This window comes from Cottoperca gobio, chromosome 17 (assembly GCF_900634415.1).
Source record: "Cottoperca gobio chromosome 17, fCotGob3.1, whole genome shotgun sequence".
NCBI classification, from domain to species: domain Eukaryota; kingdom Metazoa; phylum Chordata; class Actinopteri; order Perciformes; family Bovichtidae; genus Cottoperca; species Cottoperca gobio.
Window position 1 is genome coordinate 12,323,759 of NC_041371.1, and position 26,134 is coordinate 12,349,892.

The following is a 26,134-nucleotide window of genomic DNA, read 5'->3' on the forward strand; positions in this document are numbered from 1 at the left end:
TACGTTTTCACTTTTTAAAACAAGTTAATTTGTGATATTTGGGTGCTGGTAGGTGGAATTTGTAACCATTTTAAAGAGCCGGGCAAGCTTCCCCCCGTCTCCAGTCTTTATGCTAAGCTAAGCTAGTTGTCTGCTTGTCATAGCTTTATATTTAGCATAGACAGAGAAAAGTAACTCTCAGCAACAAAAAAATAAGTCTAGCGTATTTCCTGAACTACTAAACAGTTTTACAAAGTCTGCTGTTATGACGGTCAGCCTCAAGAATACCCTCATTCATTTTGAGCATTTCTTTAGCTGTTGAGGGTACAAGTTTATTTTTAAATATCACCTCTAACATGTTTCTAGTGAGAGTGTTTGATAGATATCACGAAAACTTGATAAGCAATGTCCCCAAAAAAAGTGCTTACAGGGACCTAATTCCCTACCTGGTATAATTGTCCCTCCAGCCTCACACCTGACCTTGTCTCTGTCTGCACTTCCATCTCTTCAATCTGCTCTCCATTGTCCCCTTCCTGAGCTCCTCCTCTCTTCGTCCTCTCCTCTCCCTCCTTCTCTCTCTTTACATCTCCACCACAGTTTGTATGTACAGGGAGCCGTCAATGCATGAGATAGAGGACAAGCACCGCTCCAGGAAGAGCTCAGGGACTCCCACCATGAATGGAGGGAAAGCTGTCAATCAGGACTCCACATAGCAGCAGGGGGAGGGGCTTCCAGCAGGGGGGAGTGGCCCCCCCCCCAATACGCACCACCATCCCCTCTGAAAAAAAAAGAGGGCGTTGCTACGACGAGGAGCTATTACTGTACATCCAAGAAAACAAAACTGAACTATTGCCTGTGAAAACCTTTTAGATGAATTAACATGAAACCAGAGGATATATATATATGAAAAAAAAACATTTTCAATCAGGACTTGACCAACATTTTATGCAAAAAAAAAGAGAAAAAGCTGTGATAAACAAACAAAGAAATGGTGGTCTCTCTTCAAACAAATATCTATCATTTCCAATTTATGCTGTGAAAAACAAGCTTTAATACATGTTAAATTTTCATACAATGGTTTCTTTTTCTAAATGCTCTGGCACTCTCATATGCTTTAGTGTGTTATTGTTGTCAGTAATAACTATACCATCATTATCATTACTAATCTGTTGTATTTTATCATCCCAGTTACTATCATGGTTATTCTGGCTTTCTTGTATTTTTGAGACTAGAGAAAGTATTTTTTTTCCAATTACTCTTATTTTTCTCTCTCATAGTTTGATCTTGAATGCACTACCTGCTCTGGTGTGAGGGTAAGACTGAATGTATTTGATATTTCTCTGTGTTGGACTCCAATGGAAACAGAGTGCTTCGGGTGGGATGTAATTTACTCAGGTGTGTACTGTAAGTGAGACTAATAGGACAGAAGGGGCTGTTTCAAGTAGTCGAACAGAAACTCCCCTATATTGTTCTGCAATGCCGGGACAAGACTGATTCAAGCAATATAATAGAGAGCAGTCTAGTATGTCTCTAAATAATAGTAATAACAAGCCGACAACACATCCCTGTGGTAAGTGTGTTTGTCAAAGAAAGTTGTACAGGTAGGTAAAAGTCTGAGTCAAAGGAAAACTGTTTTGATATTGTGTCAATATACTCTTTAACATTTGCAAGGATTATTAGGTTCTAAGTAAAGAGATGTCCAAACTTGTCAAAAATGGTAAAGAATAGTATATTCTCTCCAAAAGCCAAGGGGAACATAACGACCAGCATCAGCACTATGAGCCATGGCCTAAAAAACGGTCACTTCACATTTACACCTCAAGAAACACAGACCCCTTTCTCTGCTGTTCGCTAAGCTATAACAACAACAACTCTCAAAATATAACCATATAACAGTATTCATGCCTTTGAACTATATGGACAAAGACTTCTGTTTTTTTCTAAGCAAGAGAAAGATTGAAAGTTGTTTTGGCAGGCCCGGCAGTGAGGATATGTGTTGACTAGTTTTCAAAACTATTTCTGTTACTTTTATTGCGAAAGTATTAGAGATTTCTCAACACTGGTGGACAGGGTGCCTGACTGTTTAATAATCCACTGACCTGACTTGGTGTTGTTTTCAATATAAAAAGGTCACAATCATTAAGACTTTACCATCACAATCTAGCAGAATGTCTCATTGAGGAATTAGCCAGGTTTCGGGGAGGATGTCTTACAATCCCGGTGCGAGAAAGTGGAAACCCCTCTGGTTATGTGACCCATGAAATGAACCATTTGCTGCATTGTGAAAAGGAAAGCTTCTCTTTCATAAATCCACATTCTGACAGGGCTGTATAAACAAGGTGAATTGACTGGTACACCGTGTACACCGCATAGCTCATTCCTAAACCCCAATTAGTTTGTCTAACTCAGGAAGTCCTACAATTGTTCCGCAAATGGGGCCAGACGTAAAGGCTGGCCGCTCCTTGTCCAGCACCCGTTGCACAAAGCCTGGCCACCGGTGTGGTGTTTAAGGAGTTCGGGACGGGGTTGATGGTGTTTTTATTATTAACAAAAAGGTGGTGTACAGCTAAGCCTAGCTAGATAAGGGAAGTTGAAAAAGGGAGAACAGGAGCCGAGACAAAGCATGAACATCGCATGACTGTAAGAGTTGATGTAAGCCTGGTTTGATTTCGAGGTGAGCGCTAATAAAAGATTGTTTCAAAATCGGGGAAAGTAGGTCCAAAACTTTTTTATGCAACATTTTGATCAGTATTTTAGTGAGAGTGTATACATCTCTCCTATATCTGGTTGGAAATCATGCTAAGTTGGTGGTATGTATAGTAAATAGCACACATTCAGTTGCACAGAGCGAACCACAGTGATATATTATCATGGATCTGGTGTTCTACCTGAGGCCTGGGTTCATAGCTGGGGCAAGCTACCTGCGAGAGCTAACGGTAGACTAGTTCAACTTCCACAACACCTACAGCATAACGGACATATTAGACGTGACACTGACAGTCAACAGGCAAGACCAGCACATAGAAGTATCTTTTTATAGAGGTTTATATTGGAGCAAATGAGATACATGTGGACTCAAAGCAATGCATGAAATTGGATGTACTCGATGTCAACTGTTGACAGCAGAATGAGAGAATTTGAGAAAGGGATGAATAAAGCGAGGAGGTAAAAATAGCTGATGTGAGAAAGCGGTAAAGGAGAGCACTTTTCGGGGGGGGGTTATTGATGTATGAAAGGGTGACCAAAGGCTTTGGTTGTATGTGATATCAAGTATAATTTATTATTTTTATGTTTGCAGATGATTTCACTGCATCGGAACACGCTCATATATGCATTATGAATTGTGAGATGAAATAAAAAAAATATGCATTGATAATAAAATCAGAATGAAGTTAGTGATTGTTTAAGAATAAAGACTATGTTATCAAAACCGTCCACCGACGCACAGTGATTGATTCAATGTGTTGTTGATCATGACAGCTGTTATGTGCATATTTTTGTAAATTAATGTCACTCTTTGCAACAACAAGAGAAGCAGACAAATAAATCCATCAATTTGGGATTTTTATGTGCTTCAATTTAGAAAATCCAATCCGCTTCCCCCATCAATCCACCGGGGGTTATTTATCTTCTCACTAGCCCCTAAATCCGATGTGTCATTTTGGGATGGCGCTCCTTCGCCCTTAATTCTCCCGTTGTCATGGAAACAGACCTTCCGTGCCGTCTGCAAGGAGAATGAGGAGGAGGAAGAGGAGGAGGATGAAGGCTCCCCTGACTTTCAGGAAGTGGTTTTGTCTTCATCTCTGCATGATGGCTGCAGCACGGAGAAGAGCAGAGTTGGTGGATGGGGGGGGGGGGGGGGGGGGGGGTAGTATGTTTTCTGTTTTCTATTTCTGTGTTCAGTAAACAGCTGAGAAGAGTGCAAATGTATAAGTACTCGCAATGATGTAGAGAAAGAAGGGGGGAGAGAGAGAGAGAAAGAGAACAAAAAGAAAGTTAATTGCAAAAAAAAGGGAAAAGAAGCAAGAAGTTCTCCATCTGCTGCATTTTCCTCTCTCTCTCTTTCTCTCACTCTCACCAACACCAAACACGTTTTCTTGTGCACACTTCTTGCCATTCCAATATTGATCGCAATTCGTCTTCTGTATTGATTCATCTTTACATCATAGTACTGTACAAAGAAAGCTCCAACACATAATTCAATACAAGTCTACAGCCATGTCGGCTCAGCGGTGCTTTGAGCCCAATACTAACGCTTGCATGGCAACCTGCTCACAATGACAATGTCAACACGCTGATGTTAGCAGATATAATGTTTGCCCGTTAGCATGCTAAGCACTAAGTAGTTAAGAATACGTTTTACAAGCCCACGTGATCATAAACCAAAGAGTTGGAAACATTTCAATTTGTGCTCGACAAAAAGTTAAGGAACGACCACATTTATTACAATCCTTCAGGAAGCAGGCGCAAATGTCTGAACCAAATGTCATGGCATTATATTGCTACCCAAATGTGAGTAACCCCAAAAACGCTGAGTAAAAACGGCTTCAGTCAAAATATGCTGTCTTGTTGACTGCATCCACCTCTGTGAGTAACTTTCACAAAGGGCAGAAACAAGTCAAGGTCAGATATTCAGACACCCATGGGGAGTTGGCAGCCTAAACAGGGTCATCTGTTTAGATACACATACAGAGGGCAAGTGCTGCAAACAGCTTGAATGCCGCTCCACTCTGCTCTCCTCTCAGCTACTACTCTGACATCCATGTGTCCTCCCCCACCTTCTCTCCTTTTCCTCATATGTGGAGGAGGCAACCTTAAGACTCAATGGCTGTATTAAAATCTCAGATGTACTAAATAATAACCGAAATATCATTGCTGTAAAGTATAACTTTCCTCATATGTTATTATTCAAATTATTAACATTTTAATGACCGAGCGAGCTTCAAATTCTCTCTGTGAGGTTGATCTTGACAATGCAAGTTTTGCAGGTGATATAGAGAATGCCTGAATCAAAATAACCCTAATTTTGAGAGGTATCTGATCATGTAGCCAGGAAACATTTTAGCTGGCCATTACCCGAAGCTTCACAGCAAACCCAGGAAACTAAAGGTTGAGGAGTACAGTTCATTGATTTAGTTTGGAAACATTTCATGAGATATGACATATGCATATATCCAAAAGAAAATAGTTGGTTTGACATTGATGCAGGGGTATTGGAATATACTAATAATATATTGTTGGCTATGTGAATGGTTTGCATTAAAAACAATTCTGTATGTGTGGTTGGTGTATGACCTCTCCTCTCCTCTCGACGTTAATATGTTGGTTAATGGTTGTTTTACCATTTGTACTGCATATAAAAATGAAATTTCCAACACACACTTAGGTCTAAAGTTTCCCAACATTTTGATCCATAATGTGATATCTCAATCAGTATAAGAGGAATTTGCAGCCAGCGGATGTGAAGCTGCACTTTACTTACTTATTTACTCAGATATAGGTAAAGAGTACGGCCAATAGCGATTCTGGGGTGGGGGCAAGAGGGGCCAGTGCCCCCCTAACACAGAGCCTGGACCCACCTGTGGCCCCCCCTACGAACGAAGATTGTACAATAATAAAAAGTAGGCTACTGTTTCTTTTTTTGTGACGATATGGCGCTGACGCAAAAGGCGGAACAAATGTGCCCCAACATTCTAGTCGGACCCTTTAACTCAAACCTTTAGAGTGTTACACCGCGTGAGGCTGGCTGACACATGGCTGAAGCCGAACGATTCCAACCTACCAATTACCTGACGAGAGGAAGAAGCAAGAACCACGAAGAATTAAAGGTGAGAAAAATTATTAATTAATTTATTTGTGTGATTGTTACAAGGTAAGACTTCAGGTCAAGAAATGTTGTTGTTCACTGTTAGTTCACTTAATAGCAGCCAGCCAGACGTTAACGTTAGCCTGAGTTGATGGCTTGCTAGCTAGCTATTTATTATTAGTAAGGATGAGTGTTAGTAATTTATTCCTGGAGTAGTACTCGTTTCAAATGAACTCCATTGGTGAACAAGGGTACTCAGGTTTTAGTTTTTTTGATGTAGGCTACGTTTTTATTTTATTTTTTTACCGTTACCGCTAGGCTACATGTCAAGTACATTGTGACCCGCCTTACTTTTTTGGTGAAAAAGTGTTTTGAAGTAGTGAAAAATAAATTGTTAATATCATATGTAACTGTGACTGTTTTGATTGAGAATAAGTATTAAGCGTTTGGTAGGCAATATTGCTGTGCATCCTTATTCCTGCAGACAGATTTGTTGCGTTAATAGATTTAGAAGGAATTAATGCGAGCCCTCGACCTTGTGCCCATCCCTAATAACTAGTTTCCATCGGTTTTGCTAGATGTAGTTGTAACGTTTTAGTTTTTAAATAAGTGCAAAGGCTACACCAATACAAATCCATATAACGTTATTTATATTTTGGGTTCCTTAAGTGTTATGTGTTCCTCTCCATTATCTTTTGTCCATAGTTCAACATGAAGAGAAAAAAGGACATTACCGTATTTTCCGCACTATAAGGCGCACTTAAAAGCCTTTAATTTTCTCAAAAAGCGACAGTGCGCCTTATAATCCGGAGCGCTTTATATATGGATTAATTCTGGTTGTGTTTACTGATCTCGAAGCGATTTTGTATGGTACACGGCGCTCTGTCAAAATGTTTTAGTACGACTTTTGTAAACTACAAAGCCGCACTGTGCTGCCTATTTCTATGTTTATAGAGTTGGGACATGTTTTTTGACTCAGAGTGAGCGCTCCTTGGTTTGTTGGGGGCGTGTCAGAGTGAGCGCTTCTGCTTTGCGAGGATCTTTGTTTACGGAGCTGCGAGATCAACACGTGGAGCAGAGACGCTAAAAAACTGTTTGTGTCTGTGATGCTTGAGCCTTGGAAACTATTTGTCTTTTTACGAAGTAAAATAAGAACAGTAAAGTCAAGAAAGCAAACCTTGCATCTTTATTGGAGGACTTGTGCATGTTAGCCAACTGTCTAGCTACGCATAGGGATACGCGCTGTACTTGCATAACACGCACCGCTTGCAGCATTACGGCTACCGTAGTCAGGAGCGTCGCGGAGTAATACATACTGTGCTTCACCATAATATTACAGTGTGTGTGTATAAGGACCCCAAAATGGCACCTGTCAAGAGACACGCTTACGACGCGGACTTCAAACTCAAGGCTATCAGTCACGCAGTAGAACATGGGAATAGAGAGAATTCAACATTAATGAATCAATGGTACGGAAGTGGAGGAAGCAAGAAGATGACGTTTGATTTGGCGGTATCAGACTGTTTTTTTTATGTGTTACAACTGAACAAGGTTGGGAGTTATTGTGAATACGCTCATTAACGTTTGAACAATGTTGAGTTATTGTGAACACGTTTAATAAAGTTTGACTGACTGACTTATCTGACTGTTTTGTTTCGCTTAATGCGCCTTATAGTCCGGTGCGCTTTATATATGAAAACAGATCGAAAATAGACCATTCATTGACAGTGCGCCTTATAATCCAGTGCGCTCTATAGTGCGGAAAATACGGTATGTCCTATTTCTGCCCCCAAAAGAAAAACAAAAATGATGAGGCAGACATTGAGACAGAGCCAGATGATCCAGGTGTTGAAAAAGCTGAAGAGAAACGTCCAGAAGTTGAGAGCGCTACAGAAAGAGAGCCAGAGGATTTGATCTTTGAAGAGATTGGTTTCCAAAGTGAGGGCACAGAGCAGGGAAGAAAGACAGATGAAGATCCAGAGAGTGAGGCTGAGGGTGACATACAAGCAGAGTGTGAGAGGCAGACAGAAGATCCATGTGCAGTGACTTTCTCTGTAGCCCGCCAACCTAGTGTGCAGCGTGAGCTTGACTGAGCCGATGGCAGGTGCGGACAGAGTGCGTTTTTTTCCAGACGCCGCTGCAGCTCGGAGTGGAATGGAAACACCTGCGTTTTCGCCGCATTTGGTGTGAACCAGGCTTTAGTTTTATTTATGTTATAGCCTATATGCCAGCCCGATTTGCAGGCAACCTCTTGCGGGCCAGTTGATTGAAGCTGTGCTGAGGCAAGTCTGGTGGTGAAGAAGTACTACAGGAATACCAAACAATAGAAACATTAAAAGTTGCCACAAGAAGACAAATGGTTAACATACTGCTAGCTCACATGATTGAAAATCATGAGTGTGTTTTTTATATAGTTTCATTTGTGCCAAATAACTGCATGCCCATTGTGCAAATTTTGATTAGGAATTGAATATCTCCTCTTCGGGCACATCTCCACTAAAGCTATAAGAGAAGAAGTATGCTCTTGGGATAGTGGCACCGTTCCATAAAGGATCCATATACCAAGAAAGGCTATGTAGGCTATGACCAAAATAATTTGTTGTTTTATTTCAGAAACACTTCCATGATGCTGCAGGCAGCACGGGATACATTTCTTGGCATCTGAAAGCAATCCAACGCAAGATTTGTCGAGGATCTGCACCATCACCAAATAGCCCTATGGACACTTCTCCCAAATGTCCAGCGAGCTGTTAATGTACAAAGACAGCTGGATGGGGATGCTTGCCAAGGGGTTATGTCTTTGCTCAACCATACCACAGACAATTCCCTGATTTTTCAGAAAATGAGAGAAACCTTTCAGCACCGTCAGACGCTTGTTAATGACCCAAGCAGAGGTGTTGATATCCTCTCCACCATCCCAAGATTCCTGGATACCAAAGGATTGGTAAGTTTGGAATTAAATGTTTACAATGGCTTGATGCATTTCCTGTAGTAGTAACGGTAATATCTTCTTTCGGAAAGGTGGATCAAGACTTCACTCTCCTATTTGATCATGAAACATCCTCCAGGCTCCTTCAGAAATGGGATGTGTTCTTCAGTCCAAATGTCATGAAAGAGGCTAAGTGGCTTACTTCAGCACCCAGAGTTGCGTCGCTTGTTGCAGAGAGTCCCACAGGAAGTGATCTTGATGAGACAACAAGTGAGTTGTATTTGTTTAGCTTGTTTAAAGCACTTGCCATATTTCCAAAAAGACTTAGTCTTTCATAAGGTAATTATATTATTAAGGTGATTATAATTGTCACGTCACCTTCTTAGCCACAAAAGAGGGTTGTTAAAAAGTGAATGAAATTGAAATGAAGTCTTCACAAGCATTCCCATCTTGCACTAGCCTTTAAGAAGATGTTTGAATAACTGATCACTTCTATAATGTAGTTTTCTCTGTGGCTGCACATTATTCTTGTGTGTAATGTTAGGTTTCTTTATCTCAACCCTAGTCATGCTGCAGTTTAGAGGAGCATCTCCGCAACCAGCAGGGTCGGCAGCCATACCTCCTCGCTGTTGGGCATCAGAAGAGCAAGATTGACAGCTTCTACATCTCCATGGATGAGCATCTCATCCCACGCCAGGCAAACCGCTCCCTACCTTGGGGCTTTGGACGAACTTTCCAAAACCCATTTTGTGTTTAATTTGTCGTACGATGCTGCGTTACTGAATTTTTACACATTCTTGCGGACAACAGTGTATAACATTCATGTGGGGAAAATGAAGGAGTCACCCAGAGCCAGATTGCTTGACCAGCTAGTACCGGTCTCACTCTCTGAGTAAGAGGCTAAAACAATACTGACCGGTTTCGTGTGTCAGAATGTGTATCCCAGCAGCCAGAAGTTGATGGTGTTATACTGGAACCGTTGATAAATTATATAAAATTACTGAAAACCCAAGGCCTTAGTCTTAGTAGTGTTTGATTGAGAGGAATGATTCTCAAACAGTATACTGTGAGGAAGATCCCAAAGTGATCCTTCGTGGAAAACATATGTTTGATATGCATTACAAATGTCTCCAAGACAACCCACAATTGAACTCCTTGCATGGTTTGAAAAAGACTTCTACACTTAACTCATTGAATTATTTCCATGTTTGAAATAATTACTAATTTGATATAATGCATGACCTTCTTGAGGGTGTGACTCAGTGTGAGATCAAATTGCTTTTTGAATATCTCACAAAAGACTTAATATCACAACAGAACTTGCTTTCCAGGATTTATGGTGTTGACTACGGATTTGTAAAACGAAAGAAATGTCCCACAAAGATAATTTTGGACAGTGCTGGGAGTTAATTCAACACAGGACTTTTTGCAAGGTCCAGGGTGTGGTTTAAACGGTGAGTTGGTTTATGTACATCCTGACTGAACCCAATTGAATCTAATGAGATAAAGCCGTTATTAAGGCTGTCATGATCGATATCCACATGAATATTAAAGTCACCTACGATAATTACTTTATCCGGTTTAAGGACTAAATTCTGAGAATTCAGATATAAATTCAGAACAGTATAACAAATAAAATTGGCTTTAATATTCCGCCAGCTGTGTGATGCCATTGTGGATGCCGGTTTACCATGGAAGAGGTTTGCTGGAATAACAACCGACGGAGCGCCATCAATGACAGGGAGGAGAAATGGACTGGTGGCACTTGTTCAAAGAAAACTTGGAGATGAGGGTGTGGAGGAGGCCATTGCTCTGCACTGCATTATTCATCAGCAGGCCCTTTGCAGCAAATGCCTGAAGTTTGACAATGTGATTTCTGTTGTTGTGAAATGCATCAACCACATCAGATCCAGGGGCTTAAAGCACCGCCAGTTCCGCGCCTTTTTGGAGGAAATAGAGTCAGCATATGAGGATGTGCTCTACTTCACCGAGGTACGTTGGCTCAGCAGGGGAAACGTCTTGAAGAGGTTCTTTGAGTTGAGAGCAGAAGTGAAAGCCTTCATGGAGAAGGATGGGATGGCTGTTCCTGTGCTAAGTGATCCCAAATGGCTCATGGACTTAGCTTTTCTTGTTGACATCACACAGGAGCTGAATATACCGAACAAGAAATTACAAGGCCAGGGTCAGTTTGTCAGTGCTGCCTATGACAACGTCGGAGCATTCTCCACAAAACTTGTGTTATGGAAAGCCCAGCTCTCAGACAAACCTCTGCCATTTCCCAGCATGCAAGGCACTCATGGATGTGGGCACACCATTCAGTGGTGAGAAGTATGCTGATGCCATTGTAAAGCTACAGGAGGAATTTGATCACAGGTTTGCAGACTTCAAGACACACAGAGCCAATTTTCAAATTTTTGCTGACCACTTCTCCTTCGATGTGCAAGATGCCCCTCCTGCGCTTAAAATGGAGCTCATTGACCTGCAGTGCAATTCTGAACTCAAAGCCAAGTTCAGGGAGGTGAGTGGAAAAGCAGACAAGCTTGGACAATTTTGAGAGAATTGCCCCCCACCTTCCCTGAGCTTTCCAGGATGTTCAAGCGGACCATGTGCCTTTTTGGGAGCACATATCTGTGTGAAAAGCTCTTCTCCACCATGAACTTTAATGAGTCAAAGTACAGGTCCAAACTTACTGATGAACATCTTCAAGCCATACTGAGGGTCTCAATTGCTTCCTCCCTCAAGCCAAATGTGGCTCTGCTGTGTAAGAGGAAGCGCTGCCAGGTCTCTGGCACCAAGGAGTAGGTTAGAGAAGCATATGTTCTGAAGAACCGTTCATGTTCTGAACTGTTATTATTAAAGATTGAGAAGATTGAATCAGTTGTACTTTTTTTTTTGGCATAATAGAAACCCTTTTTTTGTGGAATATTTGATGTGGCCCAGCCTCACCCAGAATCTACCTCCAGCGGCCCCCAGGTAAATTGAGTTTGAGACCCCTGATCTAGACTGACATATTTCTTGACGTCTCAGCCAAGTTTCAGTGAGACAAAATAAATAAATCTTATCTGATATTAAATCATTTACTAGTCCAGCTTTAGATGACAAAGATCTGATGTTTAAGAGCCCACATTTAATTGTTCTACTTAGTTGCACTTTAGCAGTGGTGGTGTTAATTTCTATTAGGTTTTTTTGTATAACTCTACCTCTGTTTAACATTGATTTGATTTCAGTGGTCGTGGGGCAGACAGTCATTATGGGGATTTGAGTGGGCGACTGCCCGGAAGGAAGCACAGAAGTGTGTAAAACTGCAGCTCTGCTTTCTGGTCTCAACTCCGGGTTGTCATGGATTAGGTCCACTAATAAACTTTGTAATATTAGTAGATATGAGATCCACTCCATCCTACGATGGATGCCGTCACTGCTAATCAGACCAGGAGTTCCCCAGAAAGTCAGCCAAGTCTCTGGCTCAACAGGGCAGAAAAGGAAGAGAGAGATGCCATCGCTAGCTGCCAAGCTACAGTAGCTAACGTTAGCAGAGCCGAAAGGAGTGTAAACAACTGAGGATTAAGCGAGAGTCGCTAAGAGAAGAAGGATAAGGAGAGAGTTGTAAATGCTTAAAGCATTTAGCAGCGATATTACAGGGAAAAGTCACAGATCAGTGCCTCACACAGCAGTAGTTGGGGAGGTTTAAAGGCTTCCCAATCAAAATACAGAAAAATAATACGGTTTATTTGAGATCTATATGAAAGGAAACTCCTTTGCTATCCGTTCGAATAGATTTGACACTTTATCACATCCTGCAAATGAGTATTTCATACATTTATTGGTGAAGAGGAAACACAAAACTGTTGCATCTCCAGGGTTCGATTGGTGGCGTGCTTCTTTGCTTGGGCGAACGTGTTCAGTTGTAACTGTCCAATGAGCAACGCGCAACGGCCGACTTTAACTGGCCAATGAGCAACGAGATGAGGCTATATAAGCCGCCGGTTTGAGGCCGTTGGTCATTCAGCACGAGGAAAAGAGACAGGTAGGCAGCACAAGCAAGCTAGCTAGCAAGGAGCAGCGCTAGCTAGCTAGCTAGCAAGGAGCAGCGCTAGCTAGCTAGCTAGCAAGGAGCAGCGCTAGCTAGCTAAGCAAGGAGCAGCGCTAACAGCTAACTCGGAGCAGAAAGCACAAAGCACCAGGGCGGCCAGACACCACACACCAGGGCAGGCCAAATGAGTCTTGGCGACCGCAATTGCCCGATCGCCGGCGGCCAATAAAACCCCAGGGGGCCTAATAAGCCGGTGCGAGCGGCGGTCAAATGAGCCAAGGCGGCCCTATACATGGGAGGTCATGGGGAGGGGCGAAATGATTGGGGAGGGGGGCCAATTGTGCCCTAAAAATTGATTTAAAAAAAAAAAAAAAAAAGTAATGATAAAAAAAAAAAAAAAAAAGAACATATGTATATACATACATATATGTATGTATATATACGTATATATATGTATGTATATATATATATACGTGTATATATATGTATGTATATATATATATATATATATATACGTATATATATATATATGTATATATATATACGTTTATATATATATATACGTTTATATATATATATATATATATATATATATATATATATATATGTATAGCTATATCTATGTATATATATATATAAATACATGTATATATATATACGTATATGTATGTATATATACATACATATACATATATATGTGTTTATGTATGTGTATATATGTATATATTTATATGTGTTTATACATATATATATATGTATCTGTAATATATATATATATATATATATATATATATATATATATATATATATATATATATATATATATATATATATATATATATCTGTAATATATATATTATATATATATATATATATATAACGCGGTGCCCGCAGGGACCATGTCTTTTCTAAAAATAACACTTGTCACCATGGAGCTTCGTCTAAAATAAATAACACTTGTCACCATGGAGCTTTGTTAAAATTTGTATTTAATTGTTTTGCTGTTTTTTTTCAAAAATCAATAACACTTGAATTATTCTTTATTTTAAAATGAAAATATTGAATATAGCATTTAAAAAACAAAAATGTTTTATGTATATATGAACTCTAACCCTGTAAACTAAATCTCCATTTCCCTTTTCGCTGAGACAAGCTAGCGGGAGCAGCTACGATGGGGCGCTAGGAGCGTTGTTTACGCTAAACATGGCAGAAAAGCGAAAGAAAACTAACTATTTTCACAATGATTGGGAGGTAGAATTATTTTTACAACAGTGAAAGAAAAGTGTGTATGTCTCATTTGCGTGGCGACGGCAAAGCGGCACATTGTGGAGACACTTCGGTACGTGTCACAGAAGCTACCATGCTAACTACATGCTAACCATGCTAACTACACACCTGCAGCACTGCGGGCAGAACAAGCCGGGAGTTAAAGGCAGCTTTGGGCAGCAGCATCTCTTTTCACGAGGCCGGTGAACAAGTCACAGAAAGCAACGGAAGCTTAATTTAGAGCTGCACATTTTTAATACGTATTTTTTAAATAAAGTACAAGAAAGCCTTTTCGGACGGAGAGGTCTGGAAAGGTGCAATGATGGTTATTGCAAACACTGTTCTAAGATGAGAAGAAAGGTTCCGATGTGATCTCCACTCTCTCCAATGTTACAAAGTTAGTGTTTGTACAAACAGAATATGATTTGAAGATGTGACAGTTAATGATTTCCTAAATCTTTTTACAGAAGTGATGCTTTGTATTAAAATATAACTGGTGTAATTTTGAACAAAATGCTACAAATGTTCTCATTCATACAAAACTGTCAAAGATATTTACAAAAATATCAGAGATGTGATAACTCTGACTTTCAAATGTTGAAATGGATTAAGAACTTAAATAAATAATGTTGCATGTTTAAATATATCTGTTTCCTACCATGGTAAATCATTGTTAATAATCACTGTGAGGAATAATTAACATTAACATGTGATCAGACAGTCTCTTCACGTATATGAATATGTATTATCATTATTAATGATAATATTATCATTAAAGGTGAACCGTGCAACTATGTTATTCAGGAAGTTTGTATCAAACAAGTATCTCCAAAAAGACTTAGTCTTTCATAAGGTAATTATATTATTAAGGTGATTATAATTGTCACGTCACCTTAGCCACAAAAGAGGGTTGTTAAAAAGTGAATGAAATTGAAATGAAGTCTTCACAAGCATTCCCATCTTGCACTAGCCTTTAAGAAGATGTTTGAATAACTGATCACTTCTATAATGTAGTTTTCTCTGTGGCTGCACATTATTCTTGTGTGTAATGTTAGGTTTCTTTATCTCAACCCTAGTCATGCTGCAGTTTGGAGGAGCATCTCCGCAACCAGCAGGGTCGGCAGCCATACCTCCTCGCTGTTGGGCGTCAGAAGAGCAAGATTGACAGCTTCTACATCACCATGGATAAGCATCTCATCCCACGGCAGGCAAACCGTTCCCTACCTTGGGGCTTTCGACAAACTTTCCAAAACCCATTTTGTGTTTAATTTGTCGTACGATGCTGCGTTACTGAATTTTTACCCATTCTTGCAGGACAACAGTGTATAACATTGATGTGGGGAAAATAAAGGAGTCACCCAGAGTCAGAGACTGCTTGAAGACTGCTTGACCAGCTAGTACCGGTCTCACTCTCTGAGTAAGAGGCTAAAACAATACTGACCGGTTTCATGTGTCAGAATGTGTATCCCAGCAGCCAGAAGTTGATGGTGTTATACTGGAACCGTTGATAAATTATATAAAATTACTGAAAACCCAAGGCCTTAGTCTTAGTAGTGTTTGATTGAGAGGAATGATTCTCAAACAGTATACTGTGAGGAAGATCCCAAAGTGATCCTTCGTGGAAAACATATGTTTGATATGCATTACAAATGTCTCCAAGACAATCCACAATTGAATTCCTTGCATGGTTTGAAAAAGACTTCTACACTTAACTCATTGAATTATTTCCATGTTTGAAATAATTACTAATTTGATATAATGCATGACCTTCTTGAGGGTGTGACTCAGTGTGAGATCAAATTGCTTTTTGAATATCTCACAAAAGACTTAATATCACAACAGAATTTGCTTTCCGGGATTTATGGTGTTGACTACGGATTTGTAAAACGAAAGAAATGTCCCACAAAGATAATTTTGGACAGTGCTGGCAATGGCATTGGTTTGAATTCTATTCAGACATTGTGTCTTGTGAAAAACATCCCACTGTTTGGTGACATCATTCCTGCAGGAAACGAAAACTGGAATGTGTTACTTGTTGTTACTTAAAATAATGAACATGGTTGTGTCACTTTTTCTCACTCTAGGTACGACAATATATTTAAAGCATTTGATTGTTGACCACCACAAACTATTTAAGTACTTGTATCCACATAGAAACTTGCTACCGAAGCATCATTTTATGACCCACTGTATATGTGGTCTATGAGGTGTGAAGCCAAAGACAAGATGTTTAAAGATTATTTCAAAAACATAACAAAATCACTTGCGAATAAGCATCAGATGGCTATTGCTTATCACTGGGAAACCTTCACCCTCAAATAAAAAGAGTATGGTCCAATTAAGACTTATTCCCTCAGAGACGTGAATGTGGTCAACAATGAAATGCTTGAAATGATTTTGTCAAAAGATGTTTTCTCAACTAGTTGGGTTAAAGTTGATGGTGTGTAGAATATACATGTGGACTTGTTTTGTCTTTTGTCAAATATGTGATGTACTTTTGGTTGAAGGTAACACATTTTGTTTATTAACAAACAAGCTATTCACTGAGAATTCTTTTGATGACCATCATCGTGCATTTCGAGTGTTACAAAGTGAGGAAAGGTTCATAATAAAAATGTCTGAGCTTAAATTCCATAAGCCATTTTATAGCCAAAGCTCATACAATGTTTCAGATGAAAGTTTGTACATTATACCATGAAAATGGCTTTGTTTATTGGAATCAATGAATATATTATTTAATAACATTAATTAGTGTTACTTTAACTGGCACAGTGTTTTAACTATTATGAAAGGGTTCATTTAACTCTGAAAAGTGTGGACCAATATAAACCCTGAGAAAGTGTTGAAATCAACTGGGAGTTAATTCAACACTGGACTTTTTGCAAGGTCCAGGGTGTGGTTTAAACGGTGAGTTGGTTTATGTACATTCTGACTGAACCCAATTGAATCTAATGAGATAAACGCGTTATTAAAGCTGTCGTTATCGATATCCACGTGAATATTAAAGTCACCTACGATAATTACTTTATCTCTTTTAAGGACTAAATTCTGAGAATGCAGAACAGTATAACAAATAAAATTGGCTTTATTGTTTTCCATGTTGGGTTTGAAAGCGTAAGAACAATGCCTTTAGGTTTAGGATTGATTAATAAGCTTGAGTCTGCGACTCCACCTCCTCGGCCTGTGCCTCGAGGAACGTGAGTATTATTATGGCGAGGCGGAGTGGAATAAATCTTATCTGATATTAAATCATTTTGTAGTCCAGCTTTAGATGGCAAAGATCTGATGTTTAAGAGCCCACATTTAATTATTCTACTTAGTTGCACTTTAGCAGCGGAGGTGTTCATTTTTATTAGGTTTTTTGTATAACTCCCCCTCTGTTTAACATTGATTTGATTCATTTCAGTGGTCGTGGGGCAGACACAGTCATTATGGGGATTTGAGTGGGCGACTGCCCGGAAGGAAGCACAGAGAGGTGTGTAAGACTGCAACTCGGCCTCCTGGTCTCAACTCCGGGTTGTCATGGATTATGTCCACTAATAAACTTTGTAATATTAGTAAATATGAGATCTGCTCCATACAAAGTAGGATGGATGTCGTCACTGCTAATCAGACCAGGAGTTCCCCAGAAAGTCATCCAATTCTCTGGCCCAACAGAGCAGAAAAGAAAGAGATGCCATCGCTAGCTGCCAAGCTACAGTAGCTAACGTTAGCAGAGCCGAAAGGAGTGTAAACAATTGAGACTTAGGCGAGAGTCGCTAATCCTATCGATAAAGGATAAGGAGATAGTTATAAGTGCTTAAGGAGTACACGTTTAAGTTTAGATAACTGACAGGTAGTTAGCCGATGTGATCAAGAATATAACAAAATGAATTGAGCAGCTGGAGTAGTTACCGGCAACACAAGTAGTAGAAACCGGAAGTGACACGTTTACAGTTAAGCTGTGCTTCAGACAATGATTCATAAGTGTCTGAAATATATATGAAATGTTTTATAGGTCTTAATTACCAGCAAACCTTAGTCACCTTTAGATAATACATTTAAAAACTAGCTTTAGTGGCATTATAAAGTATTTTAAAGCATTTAGCAGCGATATTACAGGACAAAGTCACAGATCAGTGCCTCACATGGCAGTAGTTGGGGAGGTTTAAAGGCTTCCCAATCAAAATACAGAACAATAATATGGTTTATTTGACATCTATATGAAGGGAAACTCCTTTGCTATCAGTTCGAATAGATTTGACACTTTATCACTTCCTGTAGATGAGTATTTCATACATTTATTGGCGAAGAGGAAACACAAAACAGTTGAGTCTTCAGGGTTCGATTGGTGGCCTGCTTCTTTGATTGGGCGAACGTGTTCAGTTGTAACTGTCCAATGAGCTACGCGCAACGGCCGACTTTAACTGGCCAATGAGCAACGAGATGAGGCTATATAAGCCGCCGGTTTGAGGCCGTTGGTCATTCAGCAGGAGGAAACGAGACAGGCAGTAACAGCCAGGAGCGGCGCTAACAGCTAGCTTGCTAGCAGCTAGCTTGCTAGCTAGGAGCGGCGCTAACAGCTAGCTTGCTAGCTAGGAGCGGCGCTAACAGCTAGGAGCGGCGCTAACAGCTAGCAGCGGCGCTAACAGCTAGCTTGCTAGCTAGGAACGGCGCTAGTACAAAGCACCAGGGCGGCCAGACACCACACACCAGGGCAGGCCAAATGAGTCTTGGCGACCGCAATTGCCCGATCGCCGGCGGCCAATAAAACCCCAGGGGGCCTAATAAGCCGGTGCGAGCGGCGGTCAAATGAGCCAAGGCGGTCCTATACACGGGAGGTCATGGGGAGGGGCGAAATGATTGGGGAGGGGGGCCAATTGTGCCCTAAAAATTGATTTGAAAAAAAGAAAGAAAAGTAATAAAAAAAAAAAAAAAAATATATATATATATATATACATACATATATGTATGTATGTATATACATGTATGTATGTATACATACATATATGTATATATATACACATATGTATATATACACATATGTATGTATATATATACATACATGTATGTATGTATATATATACATATATGTATATATACAGATATGTATGTATATATATACATATATGTATGTATATATACATACATATATGTATGTATATATATGTATATACATATACATATCTGTATGTATATACATACAGATATGTATGTATATATATATATATATATATAGACATGTAGGTATATATATATTTGTATATATATACATATATATATATATATATATATATATATATATATATATATATATATATATATATATATATATATGTATGTATATATATATACATATACATATATGTCATGTGCATCTATAAGCATTGGACCATCAGGTTTGTGAGGTTGAAAAAACATTTGGCTGCTTCTAAAGCAGTGTAATTATACTTTATATGGTATGTCCTTGTAGAAGTGTGTAGTAATAATACACATAGATAATGTCAGAGTTCTATTGTGAGGGTGTTCTAAAATGTTATTTCAGTTGTGATGTCAGTGTTCTAGATTTTGGGGGTATGTATGGACAGACGCCTACAAACAGACACCTGACATGTCCTTCTTTTATGTAAGATATATATTTTATATCTATTATTATTATATAGCTATTATTTATACTTCCTGTAACTAAAAATATGTAATGCTTGAACACTGCTTCGTCTCTTTTTGTTGAATGTAGCTCGGGTTGAATGTGCCCCTCTGACAAAACACTTGGCCCCGGCCAGGCCCCCCTCGTGATATTGGTCTAGAACCGCCACTGAGTATGGCTATGAACAGCTATGGACACCATGACGGGTGCAATGAGCAACAGCAGAATAAAGTACCAATGCAGTTAACACAGAGATGTAAAAACAAAATAAACGTAACAGCAGCTACAGTCCACAAATACTGCACACTTAATACTTCCTCTGTAAACGAGTGTGTAATTGTAGCTGCTCACCTGTCTGAACGTCATTCATTCAGCCTTCAGCAACGTGAGTCCTCCATCATCTGCTTCAGGTTCAACTTCTCTCTTTGTATTACTCTATAAAAAAAATATTGTTTGAAGTTACTGAACATATGATGACAGTAATTAATCAGTAGTATTATTTTTGACAACATTTTATATTCATAAATCCAAACTATTATACAAAAAAGCCAAACTTTTTAAAGCTGACTGTCCTTATTAAACAATACATTTCCTCTATATCTGAATGTAAAAACCAAAAAGCTATTAAATCATATAACCTCTGTTAGCTTTACAATATATCTATTTAACCTTTTTTTAATTTAATTTTTTTATAACTATAGCCCATATTGACTTAATTGCATTGCACACTCGACCAGTGAAAGTACACTGTCAACCTTTACAGAATATCAGTGCAGAGTGTCACCTCTGGACATGGAGCTCTGCCCAGTTTAATTAGTTTTGCCAGTATTTGGTCATAAACAATTGAACAAATTAAAGTTTTGACACGATGGTGCTGGAGGAAAGGTTAAGGCCTCACCAACGTTATCACAACTCCTCCTGAGAATTTCTGTACCAAATTTTATTGCTCACCATCCAATAGTGGTCGAGATATTTCACTCATAACCACAAATGAGATGTTTCAGTCTAGACCAAAGTGGCGACTAACTGACAGACATACATTGCACACAAGAAATATGAGAATCTAAGATTAGAGGAAATTTACTGACCACCCTTATTGAGACCCCAGAGGATCTCAGGTAGATCTCACATCTTATACATCGCAGCAGGCTGCCTGTAAATTCTATGAATACACTGTCGACCTGAAATAAATCAGTTTGATTCTTTAATATCTTGAATTGTTAAATTAACAGACAAAACAGTTGGTGCAGGTAAAACTGCACTAAATTAGTTTTGACTGGTTAATAACAAATGTTTCCAAAATGATCATCCAGTGGTAGGATACTACTTAATTCAATTCTCTCATCTTTTCTATCAAACCATCTGTGTTAACATGTGGCAGAAGAATGAAAGGCTTTTAAAAAAGAATAAAGGTCCAAGGCACTCTTCTGGCATAAAGTTAAAAAGTCTTTAATCAGATGACTATTTCACACAGCCTTCTCCACACCCTGAAGAAAACTCTCGCGTGGGTTTTTAACTTAGCTTGTCAAAGTATTGTCTATGTTTTTACAATTCCACCATTTAACTTTCTGCCACAAGAGTGCCATGTACCTTTATTCTTTTTTAAACGTTTGTGTTCCCAACCAAAGAGCATCTTCTTTACCCTTGTTTGATCTTCCAAGGTGTCCAGACCTTTTTTCTTTTTTGACCAAATGGCTTTTTAAAGGTCACACAATAACACCATCTATACAATACAAAAATCCCTTCGCCAGGCTCATGTGAAATGCATCTCTGTGTAATTACTTACATTTGACATGTCACCAGGATCTGCTGTCAAATCATAAATGTTCTTTAGGAAGGTACAACACCATAATGCCATAATGAAATCTATTTAGGGCAGTTACAGACCTGTACATGACTTTGTATGTCTTTTGCAGACTCATGAGCACACAGAGTAAACATATTTTTGATCTTGTATCCCAGGCATCTTTCTTCCCTCTCTGTCTACTTTTGGTCCTGTTGTTTTGATATGGGCCTGTTCCACTGGGACGCCGCTTGTTTCTCTTTTCTAGTCCTCCCAAGGAGAGAATGCGGGAACTCGTGTTCCGAAGTGGGGCGTTCAGTTCTACTCATTAAAAATAATTGGTCTCTTTTCAATTAAGGCTCAGTGATGCTCCTTTGATCTAGCTGGCTTGGTGTTTCTTATCTTTTACATCCAAATCAACTGCTCAGAGTTGGCAAAAGTATTGGATAACTGGCTCTAATGTGTTTACTTCCGGACGATGAGAGGGAGGGAAAGAGGAGCTGCTTTGGAGTGATTATAAATGTTTGAATGAAATTCAGTTGAGTTCTGAGGGTTGAAAAGACTGAATTGAAACCTTTAAGCTTCTGCTGCGACAGCTTGTGAAACAGTCCGCTGTCCCGAGACGATCACTTTACCTTCTGTCTACGTCTCTTACTCTGTGATCTTCTGCTCTTGGCCTCTCCTGTTTGCAGATGAATACTGCAAGTGAACACGCTCACTCATAAGACACATACAAGTTTATGCACAGTGCACACAGGCACCCACACCCACACCCACACACACACACACACACACACACACACACACACACACACACACACACACACACACACACACACAGTGTAAACCCACTCAACCTGCCCCCCCGTCCACACATGCATACACCCACTCACACACTTTGTATCTGTTACTCTCACAGACTCTAGCACTTTGTTGAAGAAGCTCTGCAGTATGAGCATGTTAATGTGCTGGCAGTGGTTCCTGTTACAGGGGAAGCTGTTCTGCTGAATCCCAATAACCCAGGGACAGAAAGGATACTAAGCCAAGCTTTGACTGCAGTTATGCTCCAACACTGCTACTTTAATGATTTTCTCTCTCATCCCTTTACTCATCCTCTTTGCACCTCTCTTTCCCTCCCTTCCTCTACTTTCTCACTTTCGTAATCTCTATTCCCTCTTCACCTCTCTATCCAATTTGATACATTTCTCTTCAAGCCTTTTTTTTCTGCACCCTATAGTCTACTCTACTTCTTTGTTTCACCTAGTCTTCTTTACTTGTTTGAGATTCATGTAATTCTCACCAAATTCTACTCACAGTTATATATGCATACATACATGGTGTAGATCAACGCATTTATTTTTAACATAAAGGCCTTTAGGATATGCCTAGCTACCTAAATGCATGCTGATCACTGCGTCAATATGCAATGTTACAAGACATATTTTATGCACACAGGCATGTATCAGGAAATATGCAAATGCAATATGAGAATTGCACACTCACACAAAAGCATGCAACAGCAAAACATCTTTTTTTTTTCCCATTGCAGATTGCACACCAAAGCTAGTACAATCATTGGCTACACGACTGAAGGAACATCAAATACATAGAAGATTAATGGAGGTCTGTAAAGCTTTCAGTGTATTGCCTTGGTGGTCTACCTTGAAGATCACTTGGAAACATTAAACACACTGCAGACATTTATGACATTTAAAGTCTATCTGGATTTAACGAAGAGAAGAACAGCCTCCTCTGCTGGAGTGAAAATTATGTGGCAGAGAGAAACCCAAAAGAGCCCATAAAGACAGAAATACTTTGATGTGTGATGAATGAATATGAGTGAACGTGATTGATTTGAAATACAAAACACATTTCTACAGGCCAGTGGAGCACATTTGGTCTTTATTGAAGCCTGCAGAGTTGTTCAGCTCTCTGTAGGGCTCTTTTAACTTGAGTAGGGTTTTTCAGCAGCTTTTCCACAGTAACTGCTCATTTACCAAACATTAAATATTCAGTGGCCACTTTATTGTTTACACATCCACCAGACTGCCAAGTGTACTGTAAATAATGCATGAGCAGGACGGTCAAGTATTGTTTAACTAACTGTAAGAATTAGGAATGGCTGAAGCGCAGAAACAGCCAATATGTTGAGATTCAGCAAACTAAACGGTGTTAGGTGTACTGAGAATGATTAAATAAAGCATGAATGTCAAGACTCCTTTGCATAAGCTAGCTGTCTTTCTAATTGTTTTGATGAAGTCATGCCTCAAAGAATACAGAATTAAGTGGCTAGGTTTATTTAATGAAATGAAAGCTCATCATACATATTCACAGTTTTCCACTTTTATATTCGCAGGCGGTTTGATTCGAGGCAAAAGCTAATTAAAGCTGCCATAACGTTCTCTGAAAATTACAAAGTAATTTGATATCCTATCAACATAGAACATATTATAACATTTACGCGAGCATGAACAGCACAAAGCACTTTTATAATCTTAGGGCATAATGCAGTTTAATGGTCGTATGGGAACCTAAAGTAGCAATAAATGAAGTATGACAAGAGAAAACTACATCTTAAGAGTCAAATATCCATTTCATGGTTTGTCTGGCATTTCAGTGAGAACAAAGTTAACAGGAAGTCCAGGATTTCCAGTAGAAGATTCTGCAGCCCATTCTGCGAGTTGTCATGGCCAGCCCGCGTCGATTCTTCTCCTGTTTCTCCGAGTCTGTGGCTCCTTTGAGGATATTTCCATTTTCAAATTTGGAGAGTTTATAAAGCAGGTCCATTAAGTTTTCTTTCTTTGTCAATTCCTGCGAAGAACAATATGTACTATAAACTGTAAGTAATGAACAATTAAAAACATTTACAGGCTCTTAAATGTCGGTAAATATGAAACTTCACTTCACTGTGTTTGTATTTCTGGGAAATGGTCATTCCTACCACAAACTGTAAATCAGTTTATCTTCTACTACAGAATTTATAATTTGTTGCTCAGAGCCAGAGAAGGAAATTAAACTTGTGTTAGTACTCTAATCTCTGCCATTCCAAGGGGGTGCACCTCTGAGGATAATCAAATAACAGTAATCGTGCAGGTAGCTCTGCCAGCATCCAGAATCACTCACTGCGGATAACACTTTTAACAGATGAAGGTAAAACAAATGTGTGTGAGCAAGTACAGACTAATTAAATACATTGAGGCGCTGTAGGCGGGACATTCTGATGCCTGTGGTGTAATCATAGCTGGGACACTGGGAACCACTGGATGGTATTTTGTGTTGTACTAAGAATTAGGAACACATAGAGAAGGGCATAAGGAAAATAAAGACATCTTACCTGTTTGTCTTCTATTTTGTCGAGCCATGGCGATAGGTCTAGCTGAAGTTGGAGGTCTTTAAATCCCTGCTGAGTCTCTGTATTCTCTGCAACACACATTGCTAAACACAAAAGTGCCAAAATGCACAAGATGTGGGCCATCCTTGACTTGGGATATCTTGCTTGTGTGCTTCTCGTTGAGAGAATTCTTCTTGGTAAGACACCACAACTACCACGGCTGATGTCATTGTCACTGTGAGACGTCTGTTTTTAAAGTTGTACTCTAGCCCAAAAAAGGAGGAGTGTGCAGGTTATTTGCATATCGACCATCCTCAATTTCGTGTTTGCCCCCGTCAATGCACTGAAGCGTGCGCAATGTAATTTATAGCAGTCATTAAGAGTGAGACAAAAGATCTAAATAAGGACAATGTTTTACTTCCTGATCTTTCCTGGTGTCATCATTTACATTAACACTCTGGTTGGAGGTAATACTGATGGTGTCTTTGGCGTAACATGTAAATGTGATAGATCCTCTCAGGCTCCTTGTTTAAAAGCAAATCCCTGTAATGGAAGTGATATGTGCACTCATGTAAAATAAAACATTAATGACGGTGACATGGGGGAAACAATTATTTCATTAACCCCACTGTGCCATAAAAGTTGAATCCACGGGTAGCTCAGAGACACTGGGATATCTAGAGGCCATAAAGGTCAACTTATCATTTGTTACACCCTTGTGAGTTGGTTCTGTTCATCCCTCTAATGAGATTTCTGCTCTGTTTCACTTAACAGTTCTTGTGCATCTGAATTAAGGAACATTTGTCACAGGCTATAATGATTTTGTAATCACACATGCTGTAAATTTGCAACTGCAGTATGTGGACTGAAGAATGAGAAAACCTTTTAAAATCATCCTGTTTAAATGTTTATCTGACATTTGCAATGGTTATTGAGTCCATTTTTTAATTCAAATAAATATAAAGGAAGAAGTGGATCAAAAGCTTTTCTAAAATTGAAAATTCAGTTTGAAACAAAGTGGGAAAACACATTTTTACTGTAGGTTAAACAACTATAAACTGGATGTGCTGCAGTAAAAATATGATAACTGCAATATTTTCTTTCCTCATTGACTAATTAGCATGTACATATGCTCAATCTCTCCTTCTGTTATTACCAGCAAGTGTTAAAAAGCAAGGTTTACCTCAAAAGGTCTGCACAAGACAAGAAAACACTAAATGTATGAACTAATCTTTGATCTTGGATCCTGGCTATCCCTCGTTAGAGTAAGCATTACACCAGGGGTGTCAAACTCATTTTAGTTCAGGGGCCACATGCAGCACAATTTGATCTCAAGTGGGCCGGATCAGTAAAATCACAGCATAATAACCTATAAATAACGACA

The 26,134-nt window shown here is 39.3% G+C and overlaps 2 protein-coding genes and 1 long non-coding RNA gene across 5 annotated transcripts in view; 2 read left to right on the top strand and 1 right to left on the bottom strand.

The window, feature by feature from the left end:
- fgf12a (fibroblast growth factor 12a) overlaps window positions 1-3,414 on the top strand; it is a 28,317-nt gene extending 24,903 nt beyond the window's left edge. For all 3 annotated transcript variants that reach the window (XM_029454192.1, XM_029454190.1, XM_029454191.1), the window contains one exon: window positions 577-3,414. In XM_029454192.1, the coding sequence (XP_029310052.1) occupies window positions 577-692 (116 nt within the window). In that variant the 3' untranslated portion in view covers window positions 693-3,414. The remainder of the gene's footprint in view (window positions 1-576) is intronic.
- Window positions 3,415-5,650: 2,236 nt separating this feature from the next.
- Window positions 5,651-10,204, top strand: LOC115023053 (uncharacterized). Its single transcript, XR_003833975.1, has 4 exons — window positions 5,651-5,807; window positions 8,399-8,729; window positions 8,807-8,984; window positions 9,280-10,204. It is a non-coding gene; the product is annotated as an uncharacterized LOC115023053 (long non-coding RNA).
- Window positions 10,205-23,800: 13,596 nt separating this feature from the next.
- Window positions 23,801-24,852, bottom strand: LOC115022343 (somatostatin-1-like). Its single transcript, XM_029453311.1, has 2 exons — window positions 24,754-24,852; window positions 23,801-24,230 (listed from the first exon to the last, which is right to left on the bottom strand). The coding sequence occupies exons 1-2, from the start codon at window positions 24,850-24,852 to the stop codon at window positions 24,048-24,050; spliced, it is 282 nt and encodes a 93-aa protein (XP_029309171.1). The 3' UTR covers window positions 23,801-24,047.
- Window positions 24,853-26,134: the final 1,282 nt, after the last annotated feature.